The sequence below is a fragment of the Denticeps clupeoides genome, chromosome 9 (assembly GCF_900700375.1).
Source record: "Denticeps clupeoides chromosome 9, fDenClu1.1, whole genome shotgun sequence".
Taxonomy (NCBI): Eukaryota; Metazoa; Chordata; class Actinopteri; order Clupeiformes; family Denticipitidae; genus Denticeps; species Denticeps clupeoides.
Genome location: NC_041715.1, coordinates 9,054,204 through 9,070,014, shown reverse-complemented (window position 1 = coordinate 9,070,014; position 15,811 = coordinate 9,054,204). Strand labels below are relative to the sequence as shown.

The following is a 15,811-nucleotide window of genomic DNA, read 5'->3' as shown; positions in this document are numbered from 1 at the left end:
GAACCACGTGACGGAGTTGGGGCGCGGGGTCAAGGGGGAATTGAGGGGCGACTAGGAGCGACAACCCTGTCACCAGTAAATGATTCGGTACCATGTCCAGCAGACCGGCCGGCTGGTGTACTGAGACGATCCCCGACCGACCATAAAGTTCGTGTTATTCACTGCTCTTGAATATAATTCATATTTGATTTAACAGCGGTGTATAAATGTATGATCTTAGAGTGACGTCAGGCCAGAAGTCTGACCTAGTGGTGGCTGTTATTGTATTATCTTTGATCGATTATATTAGTGTCTTGTATTGAAAGACGTTTGGCAGCAGACAAATGTTTAGTACCGTTGTAACTGTTGTAATGTCAAAAGAATATTCAATCATAATTTACAGAAAAAAAGTAATGTAATTCAGACAGCAGCTGATGATTGTTTATGTTGTTGAAAGTGATGAGCCAGATACTGTCACTCTATGGATATTTTTGTACACCACGGTTGTAGTATGTTTATTAATCGTAATCTTAATTAGAGTTATTACAGTGCTACAGTTACTATATTCCTTTTTTTGTGTTTGACTGCAGTATTGATCAAAATGACAGTCAATAATTAATAATATTGATATTAAGAGTATCTAACATTGGTAAAATTGTCACCCTCTGCTGGAAACATACAGTATGTAAAAATCTGCACCATTCATATGAAAATTGTGTACTTGTTCAGGAAACGGGCTAAAAATAGTTACTAAAACTTGTAGAAATCACTTGTGACCTATAAATGTGAACCAAAAAGAACCAATCAGTACAGTCTGAAATGTGCTGAAATCATGCTTTATTGAAACAATAATAATAAAACTCAAGGAGGCTGCATATACAGGTAAAACTACACTAAAATCAAACCAAAATGGGGCATATAGTTACTGAATGTTTTTATTTTTGCACAGTTGCTGTTATAACTGTGGCACTCAAGCTTATTGCTGCCCCAAAAATGACAATGTGAAATCCTAAATCTAACACACAAACACACATAATGCAAAGCAACCTCCAAGAGGAGGTTCTGTTTCTCCAAACAAGCACATGATGGACTTTCGAAAATGAATGGCCAGGTGGTGTTGTTTCTGAAAGTACATTCATGCAGTCATTTGGCAGAAAAAGAACACATAGAACATTTTAGCTCACAGAGTGCAGGCCGCTCGCACTTTGAGCATGTCATTAAAGTAGTGGTGTGACAGTCAGTCTGATCACAAGGCCTAGTTGTCCTGCTTACATGAGGGTAAAATGCAAACAGCACTCAAGGTCTTATGGTCAAATTATAATTGGAGTACAGTAATACCACTGCATGAGTAAACACACAGTGTGTATAACATTGTCTCTCTGAATTAATAAAACTTCAACAGGGAGCCTCTCTACCTGTTGAGGCAATCTTAAGACTTCAACTTTTTGTTGAGGCACATCGTTTAGTTTCTGGTTTATCAGGGTATTCGTTTCATATGAAACTTTCTCCTGGTAAACATCTAGTTCCTTTAGTTTCAGTTAAAATTGTCATAAATAACAATGCATACATTTCCCATAACCGTTAATTTCGGCTATATACATTATGTACATGTCACAGAAAAATTGTTCAAAAGTCATAATTATCCAATATGGCACATTTTATAACAACTTTAGACTTTAGTCTAGTGTGGCATAAATTAATGTCAAGTTTGGTATAAAAATAGTTCATATGTACAGTAATCCAGGTAACAATCAAGATTTTTTTTTCATTCAATAAATAAAAAGGCACTTAAAGAGGGGGCACAGAAATAATCAATATTTTTAACCTGATCGAATACTAATGTTGACAGTTGCAGTGTCTGATCCATGTTCGTTGGAAAGTTTGAGGGTGTATACTCCAGCATCACTCTCTTTCACACTGGTAATTATAAGCGTGGTAAGGTCTTCAGTGGTTTCAATGTGAAATCTACCACTTTCCTCCTCACCAGGCAACTTCTTCCCAGAACGAGACCATTCAATGCAAGGAACAGGCTCTCCAGAAAAGGCACAGGCAACCGTCAGCACCTTTCCCGTTTCAATGCTTATGTCTTCAGGCAGTGCTTCGATTCTTGGAGGTGAACCTAGATCCAAAACCAGATACAAAATGCATTAACTGATTAATTTTATGGATGATTCTCCAATTGATTATTCATGGATTATCTCTCACCTTGTGAGCTGTGCAACATGGCTCTCATAGAGGACCCCTCTACATGTGAATGACTGGACATGCTTGAACTCATTGCATAAACTGATTCAGATGTTATTGAAGACATGCTTGATTGGGACATTGTTTCAAATTTTACTTCAGCCATGCTGGAGCTGCTGTATGCAGTTTCCTGCATAGAACTTTCCATGTGGATGGATCTAGATGAGAAGCTTTCGTGCATGCTAGCCTCATGGAACTCTCCACGGGTCATAACTGCCTCTTTACGAGTTGCTTGTAAAGCTCCAGATGTCACAGATTCTAGAACAGCAAAATACAAAAACACAATGTTGTAGCTGTCAAATAACACATATGTATAAGTATATTACATATAGTTTGTAAAATTACCTTGAATCGCCATGTGTGTTGCCATAAAAGCTGTGATTTTCATCAAAATGGTTTGAAACACTTGACCAACAAAGGAGAAAGATGTTTTTGACACCCCTCCATCTGTTGTAATTTCACAGCAATATTCACCTTGGTCACTCTCAGAAATATCATAAATTAAAAGACAACACATTCCATCAACAGTGCTATGATCTTGATAGTGGCTTCCTTGGGTTAGTTGTCTACCATCTTTGTACCAGACAACTTCTTTTATTGTGCCCTCTGCTACACAGGACATCTTTACTTTGTCCTCAGAGGCCTCAGCTTTAAGTTGCTGAACAACCTTTGGAGGAGGAGACTTCACGGTGGGTGGGGATTTGACCCTTTTAGGAGACATGATTGGTTCAGGAGACTTCACAGTGGGTGGGGATTTAACCCTCATAGGTGAAGCTGCTGGCTCTGGAGACTTTACTGGAGTTGGTGACTTAACCCTTTGTGGAGTGGAGCTGGGTTCTGGAGACTTTATTGGGGTGGGTGATTTGACCCTTGGAGGTGAGGTAACTGGCTCTGGAGACTTCATTGGGGGTGGTGATTTGACCCTCATAGGTGAAGTAACCGGCTCTGGAGACTTCACTGGAGTTGGTGACTTGACCCTTTGAGGTGTAGTTACTGGCTCTGGAGACTTAATTGGAGTTGGAGACTTGACCCTTGGAGGTGACATAACTGGCTCTGGAGACTTAATTGGAGGTGGAGACTTGACCCTTGGAGGTGACATTACTGGCTCTGGAGACTTAACTGGGGTTGGGGACTTAACCCTTGGGGGAGAAGCGATTGGTTCTGGAGACTTAATAGGGGTTGGAGATTTGACTCCTGGTTCAGGAGACTTTACACTCTTTGGGGATGAAATTTGATCTGGTGTAGGCTCTGGTGATGTAACCTTAGAGGACTCTGGAGACTTCACTTCAGGACCTGAAGAAGGAACGGTTGAAGGGGTAGTGATTTTGGCTGATGGTTTGTGAATGCTTAAGGTAAATCTAGCCTCTTCTTTACCATCAGAATTTTCAACTACTACTGTATAATTGCCCTCATCTGAATTCTCAACAGTGGAAATTTCGAATGTTGACTTATACTGTGTAGTAGTCACTTGATAATGTTTAGAGGAAGATATAGTTGTTCCTTCATGCTGCCATGTCACATTTGGTGCAGGTTCACCATCAATGTCACACGTAAACCTTGCAGACTCCCCTTGAGATACTGTGAGTGAATGTGGCTTTGTGAGTATTCTAGCGGGCAATGTCTTAATTGTATGTTTTACTGTTTCTTCCACTGCTTTAGTCTCCAAAGTCTTACTCCTTGTTTCAGATGACAGATATTTCTCAGATGAATATGATGCAGAAGATAGATATTCGGTTGAAGAATGTCTGATTGGTGATGAAGCCATTCTCTGTGCCACATCATAATCATAAGTAGAAACCTCCCGTCTTTCTGTTAACTTTGTTTTGGTTTCTTCAATTTCCAGGCGTGTCTTTGAAGAGGACGAGGCCTTGAAGGAAGCCGTATGGTAGTAATCAGTTCTTGTGATGTCAGGAACGAATGGTGTAGGGGGCTCTTCATCTTTACGACGAGAAGTATATGTGGAAAATTCCCCAGTTGAAACATCAAGGGTACCATAGTCTGATGCCTCTCCTTTAGAGTTTGTGCAGACAACACGGTACGTACCACTGTCTTCGGCCTGGCAATTTGTAACTTTCAGAGACAAAACACCACTCATGTTTGTAAACTGATATTTGTTACTATCTTGTATTTGCTGTCCATTGTGGTACCACTGGATTTCAGCTACTGGTTTGGCTTGAACATTAAGGGTGAACTTTGTGTTTTGGCCACATGGGACACGATGAGAACGCATTCTCACTGTAATACGTGGGGCATGATCAAGGCTGAAGGGTGTCTGAGTCACAACTTGGTATGTCCTTTCTGATTTCAGTGCTGCTTTTCTTGCTTCATATCGTGACATTATGTCAAATCTTGCAGATCTCTCAAATCTAGAGGATGATCTTGATGATCTTTCAGAGGAAACTGGGCTAGGGGAGCGTGGGCGTGTTCTCTCAGGGGTGGGGGAGCGCCTCTCAATAGCATCACCCTCAACTTGTGCACGAGGAGGTCTAATGAGCTCGGACACGGGACGCATCAATTCAATGTATGTTGGTGACAGCGACCTCCTTCTACGCATGAAACGTGAAATGGACGGAGAGCCAGCACGTGTTTCTTCTGTTGTTGCTATACGTTTCTTTTCTTCATGTTCAACGTGTTTTATTTCTGTTTTGTACGCACGTTTTGGTGTTGCATGACGAAGTGATGACAGTTCAAAATGCACAGGACTTCCAGTAGGTGGAGAAGCAGAGAAACCAAGTTCAAGCTCCTCCTCTAGTCTTTGCCTTTCCTCTTCAGTTCTCTTCATTGCTAGGTAGTCCTCAACGGGCTGAAGAACTTCTTCATCAGAGAGATCTCCCAGGGAGCGCCTCCTCTGTCTGAAGGAGACTTCTGATTCAGGAGATGGTGTGCGATGCCGTGCTGGTCTAACTGTTTCCAAATCATCTAAAGTAAGTTTTGGAACACGCCACCTTGGTCTGTACTGGTCTGTAATTCTTGGAAGTGGCATAACATAAAATTGTTCCCACCTTGAAAGACGAATACGTCGCTGTCTCTTTTGCACAATCCTTTCCATACGCTCTGGTATTTCATACTGATCACGAAGTTTCTTATACCACTTCATGTCAGATAAGGGCACAAAGTGTTTAATACTCATGTCTTCATCTAGAACACCTGGTGCATGAGCTTTGGTTTCAGGGATTTCATATGGCATACGAATTCTCTTCTCTTCTATTTGTAGTTTCTCAATGCCTTTCTCTTCTGTAATGTCAAATTCACCCTGCACATTTTTGGTACTTATTGCTGGCTTATATAATTCTGCAGCTTCTTTCAATGCTTCCTGTGCCACAAGGTTAAGTGATGTCTCGTGCTCTGTACTAGAGAAGTGCTGAGCCATTTTAAGTGTCTTTTCAATTTGGTTTTGTATGTATTTTTGTTTTTCCTCATCACTCTTAAATTCTCTCCTGGTGTAGGTTATACGTTCCACCTTAAGTGTGGCTTGGCAAGTAGCTGAACCAGCTATGTTTGTTGCAGTGACTCTATATGTTCCAGAGTCTTCAATAAGGGTTTCTCGAACATGCAAGACATGACAATCCACATCTTCTTGAACAACCTCCACTTGTGGCCTGAATTCCAGGGGCTTGCCATCTTTTTCCCATTTCAAGGTTGGCGCTGGAATTCCAGAAACCCTTAATTCAAAGCGAACGCTTTCACCTTCAACACATTCAACATTCGCCAAAAGACGTTTAAACATTGGTCTCATTACATCTTGGGCTACAGGGGGATTCGTGACTGTCAGACGTGCCTTGCAGCTGTCCTCACCAAACTTGTTATGAGCCAGAACAGTGTATTCAGCATCATCCTCTTTGTTAACATTGTGAATCATTAATTGATAAAGGCCTTTGTCACTTGTGAAGGTGTACTTTGTCTCATCGTGTTTGATTCTGTGACCTGCTTTCAACCAAGTGACTTGTGGCTCTGGGTGGACAGTGATTGTAACACCAAAGCGTACATCTTCACCAGTGTATGCTGTACGGTTATACAGAGGCAGGGTGAACTCTGGTGGCCTCTGCAGAAGTTTAGTTTTATCAATTCTTCGTCTCAATTTTTTGACAGTGCGTCCTGTGTAAAAGTCACGATAGGATCTCACGCTTTCTACAAACAACTCTGCATAAGCATTTTCTTGAGCATCCTGTGAAACAACTTGGCATCTGTAAAGTCCATCATCTGATTCCTCAATGTCTTTCACATAGATGCTGGCAATACCGTTAGCATAGCTGATTTCATATTTGTGGCTTGCTGTTAACTTACGAGAACCAAAGAACCATGTTACCTCTGTGTTTTTGTCATAGTTCACAAGGTTGCAGACAAATCTGACATGGCCACCCTCCTCTGCAGAACCATGCAAGATTGGGCCTGCTCTTAAACCTTGCTCAGGGGTTGCAACTTTAACTCTTTCAACTGTAATACCTCTTTGATTCCTGAAGGCCCCGCCATAAGCAATACGGGCTCCTGACACAACAGTACTCCATTCCTTCTTCACAAGCGATTGATAGTACCTTCTGTGCCTCAATGTTTTCATGACTTTGTTACTGATATTTTCAATTTTCATCTTGAGCCAGGGATGTTCCAAAGCTTCAGCAGCTGTCATACGATTTTTACGCTCCTTAACAAGAAGTCTGTCCACAAAGTCCATGGCCAAAACACTGACGTCTTTGAAGGCTTCACCATCAAAGATGTACTCTACATTTGAGATGTTTTCAATCATCTTTTCCTTTGATTCAGCAGCAAATGGGTTAAGTCCACTGAGAAGTACATATGCAAGAACACCAACAGACCACATGTCTGTAGCAGTGCTAACAAAGTCATGTCTGTGGATTTCAGGTGCATAGTATTCAGGTGCAGTGAACTGGATCCTTAGATTGTCTCCAGGAGTCAAAACTCTTGCCTGACCCATTTCAATAATCTTTACTGTGGTGCTCCTTCTTGTGACATAGACAATGTTGTCAGGTCTAATGTCAAAATGACCATAGTTTAGAGAGTGTAAAAACTTCAGAGCGTGACACACCTGTCTCATGTATCGAACAATTTCCTGTTCGGTGAGATCAAAGTTAGCTGTGCCAAGACGCTCAAAGATGTCAACACCAGAAATGAACTCATAGATCAATACATATTCCTCTAGACTGTCAAAGGACTCATGTAAATACAGAATGTTCTTATGTCTTGCCAGATTAAAGGTTTCAATTTCTCTAGCCACAAGCTCCCGATCTGCACCTTTCACCTTGATGAATTTGGCCATGAAGGTCTTCTTAGAGACTTTTTCAATGCAACGATGCACAATGCCAAAGTGGCCAGATCGGGCAAACTCCTCTGCTATCTGGTATTGCACAGGCACATTTTTCAATTTTGAATGAGGAGCTTCTTCCTTAGTTATTTCTCTATCCTCATCCACCTCTTCGTCATAATTCCTAATGATTGATGTGTCTTCTTTTGTTGTCACAGCCTCAGTTGGTAGAGATGGATCACTCAGGCCAAATTTATTTTCAGCAATGACACGGAACTGATATTTGGTCTTTCCAAATAGATTAATCAAAGTGTACTGTGGTTCTGAGGTCTGAGCAACACGGATCCATCTGTCACCAGACGTGGGACATTTCTCAACAATGTAGTTAATAATTTGACTGCCACCGTCATTTGCTGGGGGACTCCAGGTGAGAGTGATTGAATCTCTAGATATGTCACTGATTTTAACATCTTTTGGTGGATCTGGAATATCAGCAACATCAAGCTCAACTGTTTGTTTGTCCATACCAAATCTGTTCTTTGCACAAATTATGTAGTAGCCTGCGTCCTTCCGTTGAACACCTTTCAGGAACACAAGGGAGGTGAAGGATCTTGTGACAATTACTTGATGGTATGCTGTGTTGTCAATTAAATCTTTTCCTTTCTGCCATGTGATTGCAGGCTCAGGCTTGCCACTGCATGGAATCTTAATGGTTACAACTTCACCACGAATGGCATGAACAGCTCCCATGCCTTTGAGATGATCAGGCAAGTGAATCTTTGCTGGAACTAGAAGAAATAGGATAAATATGAATTAATTTATGTTTTTAATTCATGAATTTGTACCAGGTATGTTTTAGCAGGTATTATTTTAATTCACTTATATACATTATTATATTGTATTTATTATGTTACCTTCAACATCCAAATTGACAGTTGTAGAGATTGAACCTTCTTGGTTTGTGGCTCTAATTTGATAAACAGTGGCGTCATTCTCATCAGCAGCAGAGATGACAAGTTGATAATAGCCTCCCTTGAATTCTTGAACCTTAATCTTCTCTCCATCGGGCAAAATTTCTTTCCCACTTCTGTACCATTTAACAACAGGTTTTGGATGTCCAACAACTTTGCATACAAAAGTAGCATTTGCTTTGTACTTAACGGTCATATCTCTCAGTTCTTCCTTGAACAATGGTGCACGAGGTGCTGTGTCTGATTTGGGGATGATAGGTTCTGACACCTCACTCCAGTCACTTTCACCACCAATATTTTCACATTTGACACGGAATTCATATTCAAAGCCTTCAATGAGTCCTTTCACAGTATAGGTTGTCTCATGAATCTCAGCAGTAGTGACAGCAATCCATTTGTTCTGTTTCTTTTCTCTCTTCTCAAGATAATAATTCTTGATCTTGGCACCTCCATCACTGGAGGGAGGCTTCCAGTACACAACACAAGAATCCTTCATGACAGCAGTAATCACTGGCTGCTGAGGACATCCAGGTTTTTCTGTAAAAATATAAAATTATTATAACCATGGAAAAGGATTTCCAGCATTTTGAACCACAGTATGTCATTCGTCTTATACATTGTGCTTTATAATAATGCTTACCAAATGGACTCTTGATGATGAGAACAGATGGAATTTCCAGTGACTCACTTACACCATATTGATTTTGTGCAGAAACCCGGAAGTAATACCCAGCACTTTCTAGCAAATTAACAACACGACAGGATGTCCCTGATACTGCAGATGATACCAGATGCCATTGTTCGCCTTCTTTGGCTTCACGCTTCTCCACAATGTAATTTGTGATCAGGGATCCACCATCATCTTTGGGTGGTTTCCAGCTGATTATAACAGAGTTCTTCAGAAGGGCATCAACCACAATTGGTCCTTCAGGAATTTCAGGTTTATCTGAAATTAATTAAAAATAATGTCATGCACTCACACTTCAAAAAATATTTCACTACAATATGTACATTTTACATGCATATGTGTTGAAGTCTTGGATACCTTGGATTTCCACTCGGAGCACAGTGTCAACAGTGCCAAATTTGTTGCTTAATTGCACCTTGTACCTTCCAGCATTTGTCTTCCGCTGAACATTTCTGACAACAAGATGGGTGTAACTCTCTGTGTTTTCAATGATAACATTTTCAGATGAATTGAGAGGTTTCTTTCCATAGAACCACATGATTTGTGGAATAGGACGTCCAATATAGACCACATGCAAACGAAGGCTTGTTCCACACCCTGCATAGTATTTTTCTTTCAGGGGGAATCCAGGATGGAATTGGGGAGCTGCCTGCAAGAACAGCTTGCCACTTGTTTCTATTTCACCCGCATCGTTGATGGCTCTGCCAGTATACAGACCCTCATCTTCTTGTTCATCTGTTACCACTGTCAGTGAGTGGTTACGGCCATCGGAACTCATTTTGTATTTACGGCTCTGTATCAGTTCCTTTCCATATCTGTACCATTTAATCTCTGGAAGAGGTCTACCAATAATTTGGCACATCAATGTTCCTGATTCTCCAAGCTTAGTTGTGACATCCTTAATCTCCTCCTTAAGACATGGTGCTTCTCCAACTACAAAAGAGCAAGAAATATATAAATATATTCTGAAAGGACTAAACACTGGCTGCTAAACATATACTTATATACTGGCTGTAGAAACTTACCACTAAGTTTGGTTTTAATGCCCATGGCAGTTCTTCGTGGCCTGCTCAGTCCTGCTTCATTTTCAGCTAAAACTCTGAACTCATATTCAGTTGCTTCCATGAGACCGCCCATTGTAAACTGCCTGTCTTTAGAACGCTCCTTATTGCATTTTTTCCAGGCACTTTCACCAGCCTGTCTAAACTCAATCCAGTATCCCAAAATCTCCTTTCCACCATCATATTCTGGACGCAGCCAGTGAATAGTGATGCAGTCTTTGGCAATGGAGATTATATCTATTTCTCCTGGCTGGCTTGGCTTGTCTGTGAAAAGAAATAACAGAATTGTTGAAACATATATTTAGTGGCACAGACTATTGAATTTAATAATATTCAGTTTAGTATTATTTACCGAATGGATCTTTGCACACAACTGACTCAGATACAGGACCAGGTTCACTCTGACCAATGTCATTTTGAGCAATCACTCTGAACTGATATTCAGCATCAGGAATGAGCCCAGTTAGTGTGTACATCGTTGTGGTTATATGAGTCTTGTTGTGGCGAACCCATTTTTCAGTGGACACCTCCCGTCTCTCAACGTAGTACCCAGTGACACGAGAGCCACCATCATCTTTGGGCCTTGACCAAGAAAGACCTATGGTTGTTTTTGTGACGTCCATAATTTCTGGAGGATTTGAAGGCGCCTCTGGTGGACCTTTGGAGTAAAACGGGATTTTTTTTTCATTTTAATTAACAGTCACTTAAGCCAGGTAAAAGCTGTAACTACACACAAATACAAAAGTAAATAAGACTACTTACTGAGTGGTGTTTTTGGTGTAACAGATTCATCTGACTTCAGAGCTCTGCTGATGCCAAACTGGTTTTCAGCATGCACCCTGAAGTGGTACTCAACGTTTTCTTTTAGTCCTTTCACCACCAAAGATGTCTCCACCACTCTGGAATCAACTGTGTACCAGGCAGCCTTTGGAACTTCACGTCTCTCCACCATGTAGCCAAGAATATCAGACCCTCCATCATTTGACGGTGGTCTCCAGCTCACTCTAACAGAACGAGCTTGGATATCATCAAATTCAAGTGGACCTTCGGGTGGGTCTGGGTTGCCAATAACTTTAACTTTGATATACACCGCCTTCTTTCCACATTTGTTTTCTAGCACTAGGTCATAAGTGCCTGTGTCATCTCTGTGTGCTTCCTTGATCACTAGTTCAGTACATTCCTCACCAGTGGCAATCATTGCTCTATAAGAAATATCACGACCCTCCTTTGTCCATTTGCAGGTTGGGAGTGGTTTGCCCTTAATAGGTACAGACAGCCTGATAACTCCACCCTGTCTGACAACGTACCCTTCTTGGTATATCTTGTCAAGTTCATAGTCAGGATATTCTGAAATTATAAAAAAATGTGAATTATTAAAAAGCAATCAATTAACAAGCAAATGTAGGTGAATGGCTATATTATCTTTCTTACCAAGCATCTCTGTAACTTTGACCACTCCTGGAATCTCAATTGGTTCCCCACATCCTCCAGCATTGCATGCCATGACACGGAACCTGTATTCAGCGCCCTGGGGCATGTGTGTCAGGGTGTACTCGCAAATCTTGGTTGGTGTGGTATTACATTTTGTCCATTCAATCTGGTCCACTTTTTGCATTTCAATCAAGTAGCCTGTCACTACAGACCCACCCTCTTCCTCTGGAGGTAACCAGGCAAGGGAGACGGATGTCCTGGTGCTATCTGTGACTCTTGGCTTTTGTGGTTGACCAGGTGGTTCTGAGAAAGGAAATGTTATTAATAAACATAATTAAATAATGTACCCACACACTATATTTTTAAACATGATAACCATGTAACTTACCAATTGGATCCATTGCAATTGCTGATATGGAAGTTTCGCTTGATTTTCCACTTCCTCTGGAGTTAATAGCTGTCACCCTGTATTCATATTCAAGGCCTTCAATGAGGCCTGTAGATCTGTATCTGGTCATTGTCACTGGATTTTTATTAATGCGCACCCATCTGTCAGACCCAGTTTCCTTGCGCTCAATTATGTAACCAGATATTGATGAACCACCATTATCTTCTGGTGGAAGCCATGTTAATGTCATGCCATCATGAGATATATCAAATACGTCAGGTTTGCTTGGTGGCCCAGGTATGGCTAAAAAGAAAAAAAATTAATTTATAAATATACTGAAATATTTTCATGTATACTTTCTGATCAGAAATTGTCTTATTATTTTGAAAGACTTACTCTTGGCACTCTTGCATTCAACAACGTCAGACTGTAAGAATAGTCCAATACCAAAGCGATTTGTTGCAGCTACACGGAATACATATTCATTTCCTTCTGTTAATCTTGTGAACTTAAATGTGGGTCTTGTCACTGATTCTGACACTGTCACCCATCCTGGTCGATGAGCGTCACGCTGTTCAACGACATATCCACTGATGTTGGCACCTCCATCTTTCTCTGGTGGCTCCCAGCTCAGTGTAGCAGATGAGCCATCAACCTCATCAATCCTCAGAGGCCCAACAGGTATTCCAGGTTTAGCTAGTGAGAAGACATTTTATGAGCTTTTTTTTTTTGTTTTCAAGCCAAAGAAAACCATACACCTATATACACATTAAATCACCTAGTAGTAAACTAGTGTGTAACGCATATGAATGAGACAACCACAAAGTCAGAGGTTCAAACCCCGAAAAGCTAAATCTTACCAAGAATTATGACTTTGATGATCTCGGTTGCAATTCCTGAGTCATTCTTCACCTCCAGACTGTAGTCTCCAGTGTCATCAATTGTGGTTTCACGTACATTCAATATGGTGTATTTGGCAGTGTTCTCAATTTTGATTCTGTCAAGTTTGTCCTTCATTTGAACACCACCAAAGAACCATGAGCAAGTTGGAATAGGTCTTCCTTTGATGGGTATTTTGATCACAATTGGCTTTCCAACATGTACATTCACGATCTTTGATGGGATACCAGAAATGTCTATTTTTGGCACAGCTGTAAATGTAAACAGAGAGCTTAGTCAATATCTTAACAAATCAGTGTTGCATGTATGTCTTCAGCTCTTTGAGCACCTACCCTTCTGTTCTTGGATAGTCACAGGTGTCACAGTCTCTGTGGCCTCACCAACTCCTCTGCTGTTCATGGCTCTGACTCTAAAGACATATTGCTCATTCTCAGTGAGAGAATCAACAGTGTGCTGCAACACCGATGATTTCACTGTTGCACATGTCATCCAGCGATCAGTTCCTGTCTTGCAGGCCTCAATAACAAATCCAGTAAGTCTGCTACCTCCATCGTGAAGTGGTTTCTCCCAACCAAGAATCACTGTTGATTTTGTCACATCCATAACTTGTAGATTGAGAGTAATTGATGGAACCTCACAAACCAGTACTGACTCGCTGATTTCGCATGGTTCCCCTATGCCGTAAATGTTCTCTGGCAACACTCTAAAGAAATAATGTGTTCCTTCAGTGAGACCAGTTATTCTGTATAACGTCTTCCTGCATTCGGTTGTAACTGTTTTATAAGACTTCATAGAGGCTTCACGTTTTTCAATGATGTAGTTGTTAACTGGTGCACCACCATCAATGCTTGGGACCTCCCATGTAATAACAACAGACTCTTTTGTGTAGTCTTTGACTCTGACTGCACCAGGAGGTCCAGGGGTATCTATAATACAGAAAATGTACAAATTCTATATTGTATAACACTTTGTATATTCATTTAATGCAATATTTTAATGCGTGTATGTTTCTTCCAGTAAATAATATTACTTACCATATATCTTGACAAGAATTGTGCATGTCTTCTTGCCTGAAGGATTCTCAGCCTCGATTATGTATTTGCCAGCATCATAACGATGCACTTTTTCAACAGTCAAACATGTGTAGCTTTCAGTTGTATCGATGTAGCCACGACTTTGAAGTTCTACACCAGGTTTTCTCCAGCTTACAACTGGTGTAGGCCTTCCAGTTATATTAACAAACAGACGTAGTGTGCCACCGGCCCTTAGGCACACAGTCTTTTTAAGATCATCAGGAAGCTCGAGGTCTGGAATTTCTGATAGATAAATATGGTTCCTTGTTAGCATTTTAATTATATAATATGTTTGAAATAGTTTTAAACATACAAACAATACATACCAATTCTTTCAGCCGGTGAAGACTCATGACTGCCTTCACTGAATTCTCCCGTTCCCATGGCATTAACTCCTGCCACTCTGAACCTGTACTTCTTGTTACTGGCAAGGCCAGCTGCAGTATATTCTGTGGAAGTAAGGGTCTTTTGATGGGCCCTGTACCACTGCTCGGTTCCTTCTTCTAGTATCTCAACAATGTAGCCAGTGACATCAGAGCCTCCATCATACATTGGTCTTGTCCATTTCATGCTGATGCTATGCTTGGTAGTATCAGTGATACGAGGAACTGAAGGGGGTGCAGGAGTATCTGTGAAGGTAAAAGCAAATATTTGTATAATGCACATCCACATTGTTGAAAAGTTTACACTCTTGTTTTTGCAAATTATAGGAATTGCTTACAAGTAGGGTCCTTGCAAAGAGCATATTCAGATGGTTCACTTGGAAGACTGTTTCCAGCAGAATTAACTGCTGTGACTCGGAACTGGTACTCACTACCTTCTAGGAGACCAGTGATTTTAAGTCTTATGTCATAGATGGTGTAAGTTTTATTCACTCTGGTCCACCTCACGCTGCTCTTTTCCCGTTTGTCCACAATGTAGTTTTTGATTTCGCTACCACCATCACTTTCTGGTTTCAGCCATTCAATGATAACATGTTCTTTTCCAACAGCAGTAACCTCTGGTGCTCCAGGTGGTGTGGCAATTGCTGTGATACAGTGAAAAGAAGCGTCATTAGTTTTCTGCTCACATTTATCACAGCTACAAAGAATACATCATTTTACTTACTGTAGGCATTTCTTGCAATAACTGGTTCAGACTCCAGGGGCACACCAGAGCCATACTTGTTCACGCCCCTAACCCGGAAGATGTATTCATTGTTCTTGATTAGCTTACTGCTAACACAAGACAGCGTTTTGCACTCAGTCTCCATAATCACCCAGTTGAGCCTGCTAGTTTCCCGCCTCTCAACTATGTAGTGAGTGACTATATCTCCACCGTCCTCCTGAGGCATATTCCAAGAAACCGTACATTTTTCATCAGTCACTCTGCTGATAACAATCTTACCCTCTGGAGGCCCAGGAGTATCTAAAATGTACATTGGGAATGAATTAGTTAAATAATCAACAATCCATTTGTGTTCCAAATATGACTCTTTTTGAAATTCTTACCAAGAACTTTGACAATCACTGCAACTGTTTTTATTCCGCTGGCATTCCTTACTGTCAGGATGTATTTCCCAGTGTCATTTCTGTCACAAGACTTGATAATTGCCATGGCGCGTGTGCTGGTGTAAGTCAGTGAATACTTTTCACCAAGCTCCAATTCTTTCTCACCCTTAGACCAGTACACCTTGGGATCAGGTTTACCACCAACAGCTGCATCAAGGACAAGGTCAGATCCAGCTCGGACTGTGACTGTTTCTCCAATAAGTTTGCTGTCAAGCTCAACTTTAGGTGGTCCTAAAAAAGTGAATGAAAAAAAAAAAATCATAAAACAC

General features: G+C 40.9%; 1 protein-coding gene across 1 annotated transcript in view; it reads right to left on the bottom strand.

Moving 5' to 3' along the window:
• Positions 1-799: 799 nt before the first annotated feature.
• ttn.2 (titin, tandem duplicate 2) overlaps positions 800-15,811 on the bottom strand; it is a 151,736-nt gene continuing 136,724 nt past the window's right edge. Inside the window, exons 215-233 of the mRNA XM_028991330.1 lie at positions 15,483-15,773; positions 15,100-15,399; positions 14,714-15,019; positions 14,319-14,621; positions 13,954-14,235; positions 13,252-13,845; positions 12,880-13,170; positions 12,416-12,715; positions 12,020-12,322; positions 11,632-11,934; positions 10,963-11,547; positions 10,553-10,858; positions 10,165-10,464; positions 9,497-10,072; positions 9,092-9,397; positions 8,395-8,988; positions 2,569-8,268; positions 2,185-2,481; positions 800-2,098 (exon numbers count right to left, since the gene is read on the bottom strand). Of these exons, the coding sequence (XP_028847163.1) occupies positions 1,800-2,098; positions 2,185-2,481; positions 2,569-8,268; positions 8,395-8,988; positions 9,092-9,397; positions 9,497-10,072; positions 10,165-10,464; positions 10,553-10,858; positions 10,963-11,547; positions 11,632-11,934; positions 12,020-12,322; positions 12,416-12,715; positions 12,880-13,170; positions 13,252-13,845; positions 13,954-14,235; positions 14,319-14,621; positions 14,714-15,019; positions 15,100-15,399; positions 15,483-15,773 (12,236 nt within the window). The 3' untranslated portion in view covers positions 800-1,799. The remainder of the gene's footprint in view (positions 2,099-2,184; positions 2,482-2,568; positions 8,269-8,394; positions 8,989-9,091; positions 9,398-9,496; positions 10,073-10,164; positions 10,465-10,552; positions 10,859-10,962; positions 11,548-11,631; positions 11,935-12,019; positions 12,323-12,415; positions 12,716-12,879; positions 13,171-13,251; positions 13,846-13,953; positions 14,236-14,318; positions 14,622-14,713; positions 15,020-15,099; positions 15,400-15,482; positions 15,774-15,811) is intronic.